Raw genomic sequence first — 16,884 nt, forward strand, 5'->3', positions numbered from 1 at the left:
ATTCCCCTGCCCTTTTCTGAATGAATAACCATGGGATCATTTACATCCACTTAAGAGAGCAGACAAGGACCAGATTTTAATGCCTGATCTAAACGACAGCACAGCACACCCTCAGTATTGCACTGGAATATCAATCTGAAGGTTGAGATCAATTCAATGGCGTGGAACTTGAAGTGGACCTTCTGACTCTGAGGTGCAGCTAATATCTAAATAGTAAACGATTCGAATGAAAAGCAATCAAAATTAGAGATATCCAGTTGCATAGGTAAAACTATTTGCTTAACATTAACACTGAACTCTGCAAGACGGCTCATGTCACATCGCATTGAACCATCAGTTCAAGAGGATGCAGTGACCAACTACAGCCACAATGTGGAGCTCTCTACAGAGAGAGAAAAGAAAGTTCGACTGCATAGTGCTCTCTGCCTCATCAACATGAGGGCACCACTTTCAAAGACTCAGGTTTATCAGCCAGCGCATGTGGAAAACTAAAACTATGCCACTTTTCTGACAAACAATTTTGAGCAAATCAAGCACTTTGCCAGCTGGTGTAGCTGAAGGCCACTCTGACCAGGATCTTTTGCCCAATTCCATGCCTATGCGCCCCACCCCCCTCCCCCCTCAGTACTGTGTCTGGCTGGTACAGAGTCAAGACAGTGTACTCTGGTTGTGACCAGCATGTAAAAGAAATATATCCCAATGCTTGTCCTAAATCTGCCCGTCACAGGCACTGGATGCTCCTGTCAAATTAGCGTCTTGTTTTGGAGTGTCGTTTTCTTTATTCCAATTGCTTTCGAAAGCAACACTGTTAGGTCAGATGTTACTGGCTAATGTTTCTGGGATCTCACTGTGCACAGATCACCTCCCACATTTCCTAGATTACAGCAGCGACTGCACTTCACTTGAAGTATTTCATTGGCTGTAAATTTCTTTGGGGCATCCTGAGGTTGAAAAAACTGAGAGAGAAAGGCAAATACATGTTCACTAAAGGGACAGAAGTATACGCTGATAGAGTTAGATAAACAGGAAGCCGTTAAAATAGAATATAAATACCAGCACAGATCAGTTGGGCTGAATGGCTTGATTTTGTATTGTAGCCTCCGTGAAACAACACACTAACCTTTTTATACTTTTCCTCTACAACTGGATTTGTTTGCTCGCTGTTTACATCAGCTCTGCTGTCCCAGCAGGTCCCTCCCACACCCCCCTTAATAATCACCAAAACCAAATGCACACCCAGGACTGTATTTACCCAACTCTTTGATTGACTTCAGTGAACAACTCCTAGATATGACTGTCCAGACCTCAGCTGCTATCTTTGGAGTTCTGCCACTGACAATATGTCATACAAAAACAAAGTTACTGGAAAAGCTCAGCAGGTCTGACAGCATCTGTGAAGAAAAAAATCAGAGTTATTGTTTTGGGTCCAGTGACCCTTCCTCAGAACCCTTCTAAGGAAGGCTCACCAGACCCAAAACATTAACTCTGATTTTTATGCTGCAAATTGAGGCTGTGCCAGGTTTAACATAACTTCCATATTTTTATGGTCGATGAACTTATTGCAAGAGACCAGAACACTAACTCTCTTCCAACCTGTCCTGCAATCTTCCCTGATGAATGTACAAACACACCCAGGTCTCTCTGCTCCTCGACCCCCCCTTTACAACTGTAATGAAGTCTAAATCAGTGTGGCAGTCTGTAAATGTGACAATGTATTTACCTCACACCCCGTCCACGCAATAAAAACCAAAAAAGAATCCCCCTCGTCCTCACGTACCACCCCACCAACCTCCGGATCCAACGCATCATCCTCCGACACTTCCGCCATCTGCAATCCGACCCCACCACCAAAGACATCTTTCCCTCCCCACCCTTATCTGCTTTCCGGAGGGACAACTCTCTCCGTGACTCCCTTGTCCGCTCCACACTCCCCTCCAGCTCCACCACACCCGGCACTTTTCCCTGCAACCGCAGGAAGTGCTACACCTGCCCCCATACCTCCTCCCTCACCCCCATCCCAGGCCCCAAGAACACTTTCCACATCAAGCAGATGTTCACCTGCACATCTGCCAATGTGGTATACTGCATCCGCTGTACCCGGTGTGGCTTCCTCTACATCGGGGAAACCAAGCGGAGACTCGGGGACCGCTTTGCAGAACACTTACGCTCGGTTCGCAACAAACAACTGCACCTCCCAGTCGCGAACCATTTCAACTCCCCCTCCCATTCCTCAGACGACATGTCCATCCTGGGCCTCCTGCAGTGCCACAACGATGCCACCCGAAGGTTGCAGGAACAGCAACTCATATTCCGCTTGGGAACCCTGCAGCCCAATGGTATCAATGTGGATTTCACAAGTTTCAAAATCTCCCCTCCCCCCACCGCATCCCAAAACCAGTCCAGCTCGTCCCTGCCTCCCTAACCTGTTCTTCCTCCCACCTATCCCCTCCTCCCACCTCAAGCCGCACTTCCATCTCCTACCGACCAACCTCATCCCGCCCCCTTGACCTGTCCGTCCTCCCTGGACTGACCTATCCCCTTCCTAACTCCCTACCTACACTCACCTTTCCTGGCTCCATCCCCGCCTCTTCGACCTGTTTGTTTCCTCTCCACCTATCCTCTCCTCTATCCCTCTTCTATCCGCCTCCCACTCTCTCCCTATTTATTTCAAAACCCCCTTCCCCTCCCCCTTTTCTGATGAAGGGTCTAGGCCCGAAACGTCAGCCTCTCTGCTCCTATGATGCTGCTTGGCCTGCTGTGTTCATCCAGCCCTGCACCTTGTTGTCTCGGATTCTCCAGCATCTGCAGTTCCTACTATCTCTGAATGTATTTATGTAGGCTCTTTTACCTCTTCCAGACAATTTTAAGAAAATATAAGACAATGGCCAGTCTTTTGGCATACCAGAGATGAAGGTTCATTTGGAGGGCACCGGTCGCTTTTCTTCTCTTTGGCAAGATGGTGCATTCCAACAAAGTTTCTGCCCTCAATGAAGCTGATGTAATCATTGTAAGAATTCAGAGGTCCTGCAAGGATGCCCATGAAGTTGAGATTGTAGCTCAAATACTCAAGGATTCTTGGTATTCGCCTGAAAGCACCAATAAAAATATCATGATCCAAAAATGTTATAGGAAAAGCTACATACAAGTAAGATGTTACATTACAATGTTTCATGGAAAGAGAGTGGCGAGTTGGGGAGACAGTTGATGGTGATATCTAAACATATTTTGATGGCTGGTGTAGGAATACATTTCAAGTCAATAGCTCGCCATTTGAAACAATATCCTTAGCTGGTCAACAGCCTCTTGCTGCACTTTCTCTCTCTCTCTCCCCCCACCCCCTCCACCGTCCCCCTCTCTCTTTCTCACTGGCTATTTCCTACTCCCAAAAATAATATGTAAACCCAGCGTTATTCTGTATCAAACTAAGAGAAGACCAACTGTGATGATAACAAAGGGATACACATTAAGAACAGTACGTTACAGGTTCATAGGATTGGGACATTCAATCTTTGCAATTTTGGATTGTAGTTAAGAACATATAATTGATTCACTCATGGCCAGCTCCTTCTCCATTAAGAAGAAAATCAGTGCCAAGTTTTGAATCCCTGACATCTTTTCTAATAAAATTCTCACTCTAGTTTAAGTCCCTTAATGCCCCCAGCTCTCCCCATCCATCTAATCACCACCAGCTCAACCGACCTTTGCAATCTGGAACATCACTGATTTATCAGCACTCCACCATTCTCAAATATGTTTTAATTGCTAAAGGCCTCAACTCTTGAATTCCCTCCTTAATTCTCTCCATCTCCCTAGTTCTCTCTCCTCCTTTAGGACACTCCCAGAAGCCTACCCCTGACAAAGTATTGATCATCTGCCCTTATATATTCTATGCGGCTTGGTGTCAAATTTTGTTGGATAAAATTCCTCAAACACTGAGCGTACTTTGCTATGTTGAAGGCACTTTATAATTGCGAGTTATTGTAACTTGTTACTTACCTAAAATTACCAACAAATACAAAAATATTACTGCAAATGAATAAGCACAGTTCCTGTCACTAAAGTTGAAATTATATCATAAAGCATTAGAAATAAAATCAAGCTGTTCCTTTCCTCCTTATTTTGATGAAATGTTTAATGCAAAGCTTCCCAAAGTGGGAGGTGCAACCGTTAATGACCCAGATCTATACAGAAAATTCAGATGTGACCTCTGCAAGGCCATTAGAGATGCCAAGAGGTAGTACTGGACCAAGTTAGAGGCCCAAACCAACCTTATGGACTCTTGCTGCCTGTGGCAAGGCCTGAATAACATTACAGGATACAAAATGAAACAGAGCAAGATAGCAAACAAAGACACATCCCACCCTGACGCGCTCAATGCTTTCTATGCTCGGTTTGAGCAAATGCCAGCAGCGTGGGGTCACCTGCCCCGACAGCCCCGGATGCACCTGTTTCTTCAGTCACCGCTGTAGACATCAGATCAGTCTTCCTGGGAGTTCACCCAAGGAAAGTGACAGGCCCAGATGGACTCTCTGGCCTTGCACTCAGATCCTGTGCGGGCCAGCTGGCGGAGATATTCGGTGACAACTCCAACCTCTCCTTCCTAACAAGTCAAAGTTCACATCTGCTTCAAGAAGACCACCACCATCCCATACCTAAGAAAGCACATGCAACGTGCTTTAATGAGTACTGCCCAGTGGCTCTGACCTCCATAATCGTGAAGTGCTTCGAGAGGCTGGTTATAGCCCACATCAACTCTAGTCTCCCAGCCTGCCTTAATCCTCTGCAATTTGCCTACTGACTCTTCCACAGTAGTCGCCATTTCCCATCCCTGCCTTCATCCATGGAACATCTGGACAACAAGGACACCTACATTAGACTCCTGCTCATCAACTACAGCTCCGCCTTCAACACCATTATCCCCTCCAGACTGATCTCAAAACTCCAAGACCTAGGTCTCAGCTCAGCCCTCTGCAACTGGATCCTCAGCTTCCTGACCCAGAGTCTGCAATCAATGAAGATGGACAAATGCACCTCCTCCATGATAACACTCAACACTGGAGCCCCCCAAGGATGCATTCTCAGACTCCTCCTATACTCCCTGTACACCCACAACTGTATAGCCTAATTTCAAATGAACGCCATCTACAAGTTTGCTGATGACACCACCTTGCTAGGACGATATCAAACAATAATGAGTCAGGGAGATAGAGAGCTTGGTGACGTGGTGTAATGATAACTACCTCTCTCTCAATGTCAGCAAAACTAAAGCACTGATCATTGACTACAGAATGAAAGGAGGACAACATGCCCCCATCTGCATCAACGGAGCGGAGATTGAGAGGTTGAAAGTGTCAAGTTCCTAGGAGTGACGATAACCGACAACTTGTCCTGGACCTCCCATGTAGATGTGACTATGAAGAAGGCACAACAATGTCTCTTCATCCTCAAGTGGCTTGGGAAATTCGGCATGCCCATAAGGATACTCACCAACTTTTACAGATTCACCATAGAAAGCACACTGTCTGGGTGCATAACAGCCTGGTATGGCAACTGCTCTGCCCATGACCGTAAGAAACTACAGAAGGTAGTGTGCACAGCCCAGACCATCTCAGAAGCCAACCTTCCATCCATGGACTCTACTCATACCTCTTGTTCTCACGGAAAGGCAGCCAACATCATCAAAGACCCATCCCACCTCAGTAATACTCTCCTACAACCTCTTCCAGCAGGCAAAAGATACAGAAGCTTGAACATAGACACCAGGAGGTTCCTCCCTGCCATTATTAGACTGATGAATGGACTCTAACTTCAAATAATGTTGATCTTGTTAATGGTAATCTTGCCTTGTGCATGTTCTGTGCAGTGTAACCTGTATGTCTCACTCTGTTCAAGATTTTTTCACCTTATGATCTGTATGTCCTTTGCTTACTATGATCTGCTTGTACTGCTCCCAAACAAAGCTTTTCACTGTACTTAGGTACATGTGACAATATAACAGTCAATCAATCAACAATGGGGTCACTGGACAAAATTCTGGGTTCAGAAACTCTAAGGGAGCAATGGTTTCAGTCCCAGTGGGAAAAACTTGTAAACTCTGCAAATGACATGTACTAGTCTGACTGAACTGGCATGCTTCATAATGGGAAAAAGTTTGGGAAATGTTGGTTTGACAAGTTTGGATTAACACCTCCAAACGTTATCAGGTGAATGGTATTATGAACATGGTTGTTATTCTTATTTTCGGGAGAAACCACTCATTGCAAATCCAGCCCATATCTTCCTTGGTGTGCATTCTGTACATACCTCACCGCTAACCGTTTCTGAGATGCATTCAGTTCACTTTCGTCTCGGGCCAGACCTGAATGGAATTAAGATAAACATGTTTGGAATGTTTTCAGCACTGTAGAAAAATGCATTAATTTCCTGGGAGTTATCACAGAATAGAAGGGAAACTGCTAGTACAGGCAGTCCCTGGGTTGCAAACAGGTTCATTTCTGGAGTCCACTCACAAGTCAATTTGTACACAATGCAGGACGATGTAAACCAGCTGTTCACTAGTACCCAAAACGTTCATACGTTGCGTCTTTAAAATGACATCCCTATATGTGATTACATTCTTAAGTCAGCGTTCGTAATTAGCAAACCCCCTGTATCATTATTGCAGCTCAACACATCTCAAAGTAGGTGAAGTGCACCAAACTAATTTGCAACATGACGGATTTTACACAGCTTAACACACAGCCAACAAGTCAACAGAAAGATCCCATAAATTGCAAGTAATCTTTTTCGGATCATGACCTGTTAGGGGAGGAACGTTGGCCAAGATGCTACAACTAGGAAATGCCCTCAGAGTTGGTGCAGCAACGCTGTTGGAAATTCCTGATGAGGGAATGTGATCAGCCCCCAGAGGACTCCAATGGTTCTCTTTGGAGCATTTCCACAGGATGGTTTACATTCACCTGAACTGGTAGAGCCAAGACCAAAATCAAGGTTGTCTCTCCAGTGCATCACTGAGTTAGTGCTGCATTGTTCCAGGCATGTCTTTCAATGAGATGCAGAACTGGGGCCCATTTGCACTCTCAGATGGCCACAGAATAATCATAGCCCCTAGTTTAAAGAAGGCCAGGGGAGTTCTCGCTTGAAAATAAAAACAGGAAGCCTGAGGTTCAAAGTGACACTATCTAAATGCAAGCCTCTTTGCTTGGCTTTTTAACATTATTCTTTCATGGGATGTAGAGTCACTGGCAAGGCCTGCATTTGGTCCCTCTCCCAAATTAACTGAGTGGCTTACTCGGCCATTTTAGAGTTAACCACATGACTTTGGATCTGGAGCCACATGTAGGCCAAACCATGTAAAGATGGCTGATTTCCTTCCCTAAATGACATTAGTGAACCAGACAACTTTACGTGATAATTGACAGTAGTTTGATGGTCACCAGTGCAGAGACTGGCTGTCATTTATTCATTTATTTTATTAACTGAATTTAAGTTCTGCCAGCTACCATGGTAGGATTTGAAAGCATCTCCCCAGAGAATTAAAACAAAGTTGCTGGAAAAGCTCAGCAGGTCTTGCAGCATCTGTGAAGGAAAAAAAAAACAGAATTAGCCTGGGTCACTTGTGTATTTAGACCATGGAAATTAAAACTACAAAAAACATCTCCCGTATTCTTATCTTTCTTCATCTGCAGGAAAGCATCTGACTCCCTTTGCTACTCCATTGGAAGAGTCAGGTTAGATTCAAGTGTTTTAATCTTCAACCCACATCCTTATAACTCAGAGGTAAGGGAGCATTAACTGAGCCACAGCTGTGTGTTTTATTGTGGTAACAGTCTGTGACCTCCTGTTCCAGATCAGTAATCTGTCAAGTGCTTTTGTCCCAACTTCAGAGCCAGGAGGCCCAGGTTTAACATGTAATATAGCATCTCTGAACAGGTTGATTAGAAAACAAAAATCTGTAAAGTGCTTTGTTGCCTCCAAGTACTTTCTCTTTTAGATTCTTGAGAAGAGGCAGAGGGGTAGAGATATTGTCACTGGGCTAGAGTCCCAATCTTATCTTCTGGAAGTGGGGTTGAAATTCCTCTGGGCAGCTAGTAAAATTTGAATCCAACAAAAATCTGGAACTAAAAGCTAATCTAATGGCGACTATGTGTCAATTATCATAAATAATGCCTTTTCAGGATTGAAATCTGACATCCTTACCCACTCTGGCCCACATGTGACTCAGACCCCAGCAATGTGGTTGACTCTCAATGGCCCTCTGAAATGGCCTAACAAGTCATTCAGTTCAAGCTAGGGTAATTGCTCACAGTATTAAAAGGATCCTGGCTGCACTTTTCCATGCTTTCAGTGGCAAATCCCATCAAACCCCAGGAAGAATGGGAAGGTGGAGTGGGGGTGGGGTGACATGGGAGGGTGGTGTGGGTGGGAAATGAAATGTCGAAGTTCTTATGTTAGCCGTTCACCCACATTGGGGTGGGAGGGCAGTGAGGGAACTAACAGACATTCATCAAAAACCTCCAGCAGAGGGCAGTAAAAACCAAATCTAATTCTGCAACAGTCCAGGCTTAATATATTTCAGATCAATGTGAATGATTGCACCTTCATCCCATTTGAGACAGATTAACCCTGCAACAATAGAAAATTCAAACTGAGGAGGCATAGGCCTCGTGGTATTATCACTAGACTGTTAATCCAGAAATGCAGCTTATGTCCTGGGGACCTGTGTTCAAAAAACTTGCTGTGACAGATGCCGGAATTTGAACCCAACAAAAAGAAAAAGTGTGGAATTAAGAATCTACTAGTGACCATAAAACCAATGTTGGTTGTTGGGGAAAACCCATCTGGCTCACTAACATCCTTCAGGGAGGGAAATCTGCCATCCTTATCTGGTCTGGCCTACATGTGACTCCAGACCTACAGCAATGTGGTTGACTCTTAAATAGCCTCTGAGCAATCAGGGATGGGCAATGAATGCTGGCCTAGCCAGGAACACCCACATCCTGTGAATAAATAAAAAAAAGTCAACGACCTTTCTGTCTACAGAGTTCAATGTTGTGCAATTGATTTGATTTATTACGGTCATGTGGACTGAGGTACAGTGAAAAATGTTGTCTTACATGCTTTGTTGGCAGACTGTACTATATAAGTACATCAGGGTAACAGAATAGAGTGCAGGATACAATGTTACAGCTGCCGAGAAGATGCAGAGAGAGATCAATATTAATATTAAAGAGGTCCATTCAAAAGTCTGATAACAGTGGGGAAGAGGCTGTTCTTGAATCTTTTCTTACGTGTTTACAAACTCTTATATCTACTGCCCATGGAAGAGGGTGGAAAAGAGTATAAGGAGGGTGGGAGGAGTCTTTGATTATGTTGGTTGCTTTCCTGAGGCAGCAGAAAGTATAAATGAAGTCATTGGATGGGAGGCTGGTTTGTGTGATGGACTGGCCTGTGTTCACAACTCTCTGTAATTTTTTTTGGTCTTGGGAAGAGCAGTTGCCATATCATACTGTGATGCGTCCAGATAGGATGCTTTCTGTGGTGCATCTATAAAAAAATTGTAAAAGTTTATCCTCAAAATCTAGCCTCAGTCACTAAAACAGATTACCCAGTCATTATCACGTTACTGTTTGTAGAGACTTGATGTGCACAAATCATCTGTTGCATTTCCCACATCAGAGTGATTTACTATGATGTGAAAATGGCTGCCATGCATGCACAGACATAGTCTGTAATGTAGTTGGGCTGTGATAGGCCATGAAAAGCATCTATGTGTGCATGTGCTGCTGATGTCACATGGCTGGAGTATGGGGATGGGGGGCCAGAGAGGAGTCTGGGGTGCAGTCTGGGGCAGCCAAAGCTGAGACTCCCTCCTCCCCATCAGTGCCTGCAGTGTCCCCACACACACCGCCCCCACAACTGTCTACGCCCCTTCCTCCAGATCGTCCACCTTGACCAGGCACTAAAATGATGCCCTGCCCATGTGCAGGCAGGACTGGGGCTCTCAGCTGGCTGTCACACTGTGCTCCTGCGTGAGCATGCTCATTGCTCCACCTGGTCGTAGCAGACATGATAAACATGGCCTTACAGTGACTACAGGTTAAAGTACTCCATTGGCTGCAAGCACTTTGGGCCACCCTAAGCTTGTGAAAGGTGATATTTAAAGGCAAATCTTTCTTCTTTCAACAAGAATCCATAGGAATATGAAAGTTGCCACCATTAATTGGTAAGTAGCATAGATGCAGTTTAGATGGAACAAGAGAAGATTAAGAGGAATGGAAGGATACATTGTAAGGGTTAGCTGCAAGAAACGTAGGAGGCGGCTAGTTGTTTGGAGCACTAATATCAGCCTGGATCTGTCAGGCCAAATGGCCTGTTTCTGTACTTTGACTACATTGTTAGATCAGGATCAGGGATAGGCCTCTCAGCCTTGGCCTGTTCTACCATTCTCTTTGATGACTGATCTATACCCCAACTGCTCAAGACATGAGCTGAATTATTTTCTTTCATTTCAAATTTCTTACCATCATGAAGTTCAAATGCCAACTTTGTGACTTTCTGTGTAATCACCATCAATGGCCTACAATTAAGAGAAGACACTTTAGTAGATAAACACAAAAGAGCAATGGGTAATTTACTTAAACCCCTTCTAGCTTTTTGTCTTTAACTGGGATGTGCTTGTGAAATTACAGACAATACTAAGTGACAAGTCAAGGATATGGGTCTGGGAATGATGCATACAACTGAATGTGACACACCCTTCAAGTTTCACTCCCAGTGTCAGTAACTTGTTGAACTTCATACCTAGATGATATCACCAGCAATCATACCTGAAACGATACCTAAAGGTCAAACGTAAACTAAACTGAATCATAAATGAGGCCATCAACCTGAAATCAAAGTTCTTTCTAATGAGTTGATATCCAGTGATGCAACTGCCTATTATGTATTTGACATTCTTAAAGTGAATAACAGTGATTGCCTATTACCCTAGGACAATGGTAGTTATGAGGGTGAAAAGATGCATACTAGTTAACAAGTTAATAAGTTAATATGGTGATCGTTTCTGTCAGTGAGTCAGTCATAAAAAAAGCAATAAAAATATCATCAACATTTTTTCTTTACACACCCACACAAAAGGTTGTTGGTTTGTAGAATTCTGAAGCAGCAGTGGGAGAAGAATGTACAACAGTTTGTAAAAGGGAATTTGATAAAAACTGTAAAAACAAAAAAAGAAAATAAGGGAGTGTTGAAAAAAGAAGGGGCTGGAGAATTGTTATTACTTTGCATAGCCCTTTTAGGGAGCTGCTAGCACAAACAATTGAATTTGTTTTATTTATTCATGGAATGACAGTGTTGCTGGCTAGACAGTATTTATTGCTTATCCCTAATTGCCCAGAGGTCAGTTAAAATTCAACCACATTGCTGTGGATTTGCAATCACATGTAGGCCATACTAGCTAAGGATGGCAGTTTCCTTCCCTAAAGGACATTAGTGATCCAATGGGGTTTTTCCTGACTATCGACAGTGGATTTGTGGTCTTCACTGCATTCTTAATTCGAAATTTTTATTGAATTCAAATTCCACTGTCTACCATAACAAGGTGTAGGGCTGGATGAACACAGCAGGCCAAGGAGCATCAGAGGAGCAGGAAAGCTGACATTTTGGGTCTGGACCCTTCTTCAGAAAACTGTCTGCCATGACAGGATTTGAACTCAGGTCCCTGAGCATTACCTGGGTCTCTAGATTAACTGTCCAGTGATAATACCACTGGGCCATTGCATCCCCTGGCCTTGTTTTATTTGGCATTGATCTCAATTGGCATGAATCCGAAGAACTGTTTGCCGTTTGTCTGGTTTCTGCCTTCCCCTTCATCCAACCTTCAGGCAGCATTGATTCAATGGTTATTTTAGCAGATGTCATTGACTCTGACTCGAACAGCATTGAAACAGACCTTTTGGTTCAACTCGTCCATGCTGACCAGGTGCCTGTGTTTAGCCCACATCCCTCTAAACCTTTCCTATTCATGTACCCGTCCAATGCTTTTTAAATGTTGTAACTGTACCTGCATCTACCACTTCCCTCTGACAGTTCATTCCACATACGAACCATCCTCTGTGTGAATAAGGTGCCCCCTCAGATCCCTTTTAAGTCTTTCCCCTCTCCCTTTAAATTCATGCCTCTAGTTTTGAATGCCCCTACCCTAGGAAAGAGGCTTTTGCATTTCACCTTATATATGATCCCATGATTTTATAAACCCCTGTAAGGCCAACACTGAACCTCTTCTACTCAAGGGAAAAAAGGCCCAGCCTATCCAACCTCTCCTTATAACTCAAACCCTCCAGTCCTGGTAACATCTTTGTGAACCATTTCTGTATTTCAAATTTAACAATATCCTTCCTATAGCTGGATGATCATAATTGTACACGGTATTCCAAAAGTGGCTTCACCAATGTCCTGTATAGCTGTAACACGAAGTCCCAACTCCTCCACTCAATGCTGTGACCAATGAAGGCAAGCATGCCAAATGCCTTCTTCACCACCCTGTCTACCTGTGGTGCCACTCTCAAGGAACTATGTACCTGAACCCCTAGGTTTGTCTGTTCAACAACACTCCCTAGGGCCCTACCATTAACTGTGTAAGTCCTGTTCTGGTCTGTCTTACCAAAAAGCAATACCTCATATTTATCTAAATTAAACTCCATCCATCTGTTGTTCCTCAGCCTCGTGGCCCAGCTGATTAAGATAAAACACGATGGTAAAACATGGCTGACTGACAGAGGATAGTGCATGTTTTTCCATTTATTCTTCTATTGAATGTGGGCACTGCTGGAAAGGCTAGCATTTATTGTCCATCCCTAATTGTCCTCAAGAAGATGGTGGTGATCCACTGCAGTTCACATGAGGTAGGCCCTTCCACAGTGCTATTAAGTAGAAATTTGACCTGAGAATGAAGGAGGAATGGACAATAGGTGTCCATGTCAGATTGTTTTGGATGTGCTAGTGGTCCAATGTACTTGCTGCTTTTATTCTTCTGGACGTCACAGGTTTGAAAAGTGCTGGTGAGTTGCTGCAATGCACCTTATAGAGAGTAGACATTTTAGTCAGTATGTGACGGTGATGGAGGGAGAGGATGATTAGTGTGGTGGATTGGTGAATGATCAATTAGGCTGCTTTGTCCTAGCTACCATCAAGCTGCATCAGCGGTTGTTGGAGCTGCACTCAGCAAGCAGAGACAATTCCACCATGTTGTTACTTGTGTGTTTTATGTGAAGGTAAGGCTGTGAAGTGTCAGCAGGTGAGTCACATGCCATAGAACTATTTATTCTTTCGGTGAGGTGGGCATTACTGGATCCCTCCATCCCTAATTATCAGGCAAATGGAGCGCCTCGCTAGGCCATTCTTGACAGCAGTTAACAGTCAAACACTGTGGTATGGATCTGGAGCCACATGCACACTACACTGGGTTGCAGTAGCAGATTTTCCTTCCAAAAGGATAGCCAAGATCAGCCAGGCCACCTATCTGTGGAACTGAAAAATGGGTGAGAGTCTAAACGAATATTTTGCATCAGAACACTCCATACACCTGGATAAAAAAGGCCACCAATTCGACTGGGACAACATAACCATCCCAGGACAAGCCAACCAAAGGCACGCACAGGAATTCTGAGAGGCCTGGTATTCAATCCGGAACTCCATCAATTCGACCCCATATACCAAATACTACGAAGCAAAATCAGAAGTGAGGCCAACCACCACATCAGACTGGGCCAAGCAGGACAAACCAACAACATTTCATCGGAGATGCACTGATGCTGTTACCTAGTATGGTGATGAAACGTCTGCTAACCAACCTACCAGCTCGGCAAACAAATCAACAACACCACCCACAACCCGAGCTACAAGTCTTCCCAAAAACAATCGGTATTTACTGCACAGAAGGATATGGAAGCTAGGGAACTTGGGAAACAATCAGTGATATCTTGTCCACATTACAGAGGTGGTGGTGCTGGATATCTTAAAATGCATAAAGGTGGATAAATCCTCAACAGGTATACCCTACATCTTTGTGGGAAGCTAGGGAAGTGATTGCTGAGTACCTTGCTGTGATAGTTGTATCATCGATAGCCACAGGAGAGGTGCCAGAAGACTGGAGGTTGGCTAATGTGGTACCGTTATTTAAAAAGGTGGTAAGGAAAAGCCACAGAACTATAGACCGGCGAGCCTCATATCTGTGGTGGGTAAGTTGTTGGAGGGGATTCTGAGGGACAGGATTTACATGTATTTGGAAAAGGCAAGGACTAATTAGGGATAGTCAACATGGCTTTGTGCCTCGGAAATCATGCTTCATTAACTTGATTGAGTTTTTTGAAGAAGTGATGAAGTTGATTGATGAAGGCAGAGAGTGGTGGGCACTGTTTATATGGACTTCACGAAGGCATTGGTGATAAGTTTCTGCACAGTAGATTGATTAACAAGGTTAGATCACATGGAATACAGGGAGAACCAGCCATCTGGATAAAAAATTGGCTTGAAGATAGAAGACAGAGTATGGTGGTGGAAGGTTGCTTGTCGGACTGGAGGCCAGTGACCAGTGGCGTGCACAAGGATCAGTGCTAGGGTAACTGCTTTTTGTCATTTATATAAATGATTTGGATGTGAATATAGCAGGTATGGTTAGTAACTTTGCAGATGTTGCCAAAATTGGAGGTGTAGTGGACCGCGAAGAAGTTTACCCAAGAGTACACGGGATCTTGATCCAATGGGGACTGGCAAATGGGAGCTTAATTTAGATAAATGCGAGATGCTGCATTTTGGAAAGGCAAATCAGGGCAGGACTTATACACTTAATGGTAAGGTCCTGGAAGGATCACTAAACAAAGAGACCTAGGGGTGCAGGTTCATAGTTCCTTTAAAGTGAAGTCACAGGTAGACAGGGTAGTGAAGAAGGCATTTAGTACACTTGCCTTTATTGGTCAGTGTAAGGAGTATAGGAGTTGGGACGTCATGTTGCAGCTATACAAGATATTGGTTAAGCCACTTTTGGAATACTGCATTCAATTCTGGTCTCCCTGTTACAGGAAAAATGTTGTTAAACTTGAAAGGATTCAGAAAAGATTAGCAAGGAAGTTGGCAGGGTTGGAGGGTTTCAGCTATAGAGAGAGGCTGAATAGGCTGGGGCTATTTTCCCTTAGAGAAGTTTCTAAAATCATGAGGGGCATTGATAGAGTGATTAGTCAAGGTCCTTTCCCCAGGGTAGGGGAGTCAAAAACTAGGCAGCATATGTTTAAGGGGAGAGGGGAAGAGATTTAAAAGGGACCTAAGGGGCAACATTTTCACACAGAGGGTGCTGCGTGTAAGGAATAAGCTGCCAGAGGGAGGTGGTGGAGACTGGTACAATTGCAACATTTATTAGGCATCTGGATGGGTATATGAATAGGAAGGATTTAGAGGGATATGAGCCAAATGCTGGCACATGGGGCTAGATTAATATAGAATATTTGGACAGTATGGACGAGTTGGACCAAGGGTCTGTTTTCATGCCGTACAGCTCTATGACTCTAATGGAGCAGATGGATTTTTAACAACAATGAACAATAGTTTCAAGGTCACCATCATAAAGACTAGCATTACCTTCCGGATTTATTCATCAATTTCAAATTCTACCAGCAGGCACAAGGGGTTTTAACTGATGTCACCAGATCATTAGCCTGGGCCTCTGGATTACCAGTTAGTTATTGTACTGACAGGGCACTACCTTCCCCTAGCCACAGAATACCCAGCCTTGATCTGATCTTATAGTTACAGCATTTATCCAGGTCATTCTTAAATTTCGTTTAATGACACCCTCAAGATAAGGTTGAGAAAGTGACAATGGTTAATACCACTGGATGCCAAAGAGAGGCAGTTGCACAATCTATTCTTCAAGATGGTAACTGCCTGGCTCTTGTCTGGAATATGATGGAATTCTCTCCACTTGCTTGGGTGAATGCAGCTCTAACAACATTCAAGACAAAGCAGCCTAATTAATCATTAATTCACCACATTAATCATCCTCTCCCTCCATCACTCACACACAGTGACTACAATGTGGGTGCTGTACAAGATGCATGGTAGTAGTTCACCCAATTTTCTTCAACAGGAGCTTCCAAACTTCCAAAATCTGAAGTATTGTGTGAAGTTTGACTCCTTATCTGAAGGAAGGTGTTCTGGCTATGGAGAGAGTGCAAAGGTTTACCATGGATTACAGGACCAACATACAAAGAGCGACTGGATCAGTAAGGATTACAGTCACTGGAGGTTAGAAGAATGAGTCGGAATTTCATACTAGCTATTGTTCCATTATTTGTTGACTAATTGAGTAAACTTCAGCATTCCTGCAACATCTTTCACAATCTCAAGATTTTCTAAACTGACGTATAGTCAATGCAATACTCTTAATGTGTGGGCATTGCAATGTAGGGAATGTGGCAATCAATCAATCTGTGCATTGCAAGATTTCACAAACAGCAGAACTGTAATGCAGCACAGATAGAACATTGGGATGTGTTGAGGTCATGTTAAGCCACTACATAAATCCAATATCCATCTTTCAAAGGAGAGCAAACTTAGTGAATTAACGCCAATTCCTGCCCTAAACCACATAATCAATTTTAATCAGTCCCACAACGGTCAGTATTCCTGTGAAATTTTCTTTTCTTGTTCCTTCTAAGTCCCAAACATCACTATCCTCCACACTTGCTCGCTCTCTCTGAATCCCTGTTCAGATTTCAATCAGAAAGAGTGCTCAACCTGTTACTTCAGCTCATTCTATTGCAGGAACTTAAAGTTGTGATTCTGTCTTAGCCTTTCTCCAGCTATTGGCAACTCAGCCTTCGTGCAAAG

At 43.8% G+C, this 16,884-nt stretch overlaps 1 protein-coding gene across 1 annotated transcript in view; it reads right to left on the minus strand.

The window, feature by feature from the left end:
- LOC109929354 (lysophospholipid acyltransferase 2-like) overlaps positions 1–16,884 on the minus strand; it is a 66,195-nt gene that overhangs the window by 14,063 nt on the left and 35,248 nt on the right. Inside the window, exons 5-7 of the mRNA XM_020529027.2 lie at positions 10,524–10,579; positions 6,304–6,358; positions 2,903–3,086 (exon numbers count right to left, since the gene is read on the minus strand). Coding sequence (XP_020384616.1) covers positions 2,903–3,086; positions 6,304–6,358; positions 10,524–10,579 — 295 coding nt within the window. The remainder of the gene's footprint in view (positions 1–2,902; positions 3,087–6,303; positions 6,359–10,523; positions 10,580–16,884) is intronic.

Source organism: Rhincodon typus, chromosome 27 (assembly GCF_021869965.1).
Source record: "Rhincodon typus isolate 14 chromosome 27, sRhiTyp1.1, whole genome shotgun sequence".
In the NCBI taxonomy this organism is placed as follows: Eukaryota; Metazoa; Chordata; class Chondrichthyes; order Orectolobiformes; family Rhincodontidae; genus Rhincodon; species Rhincodon typus.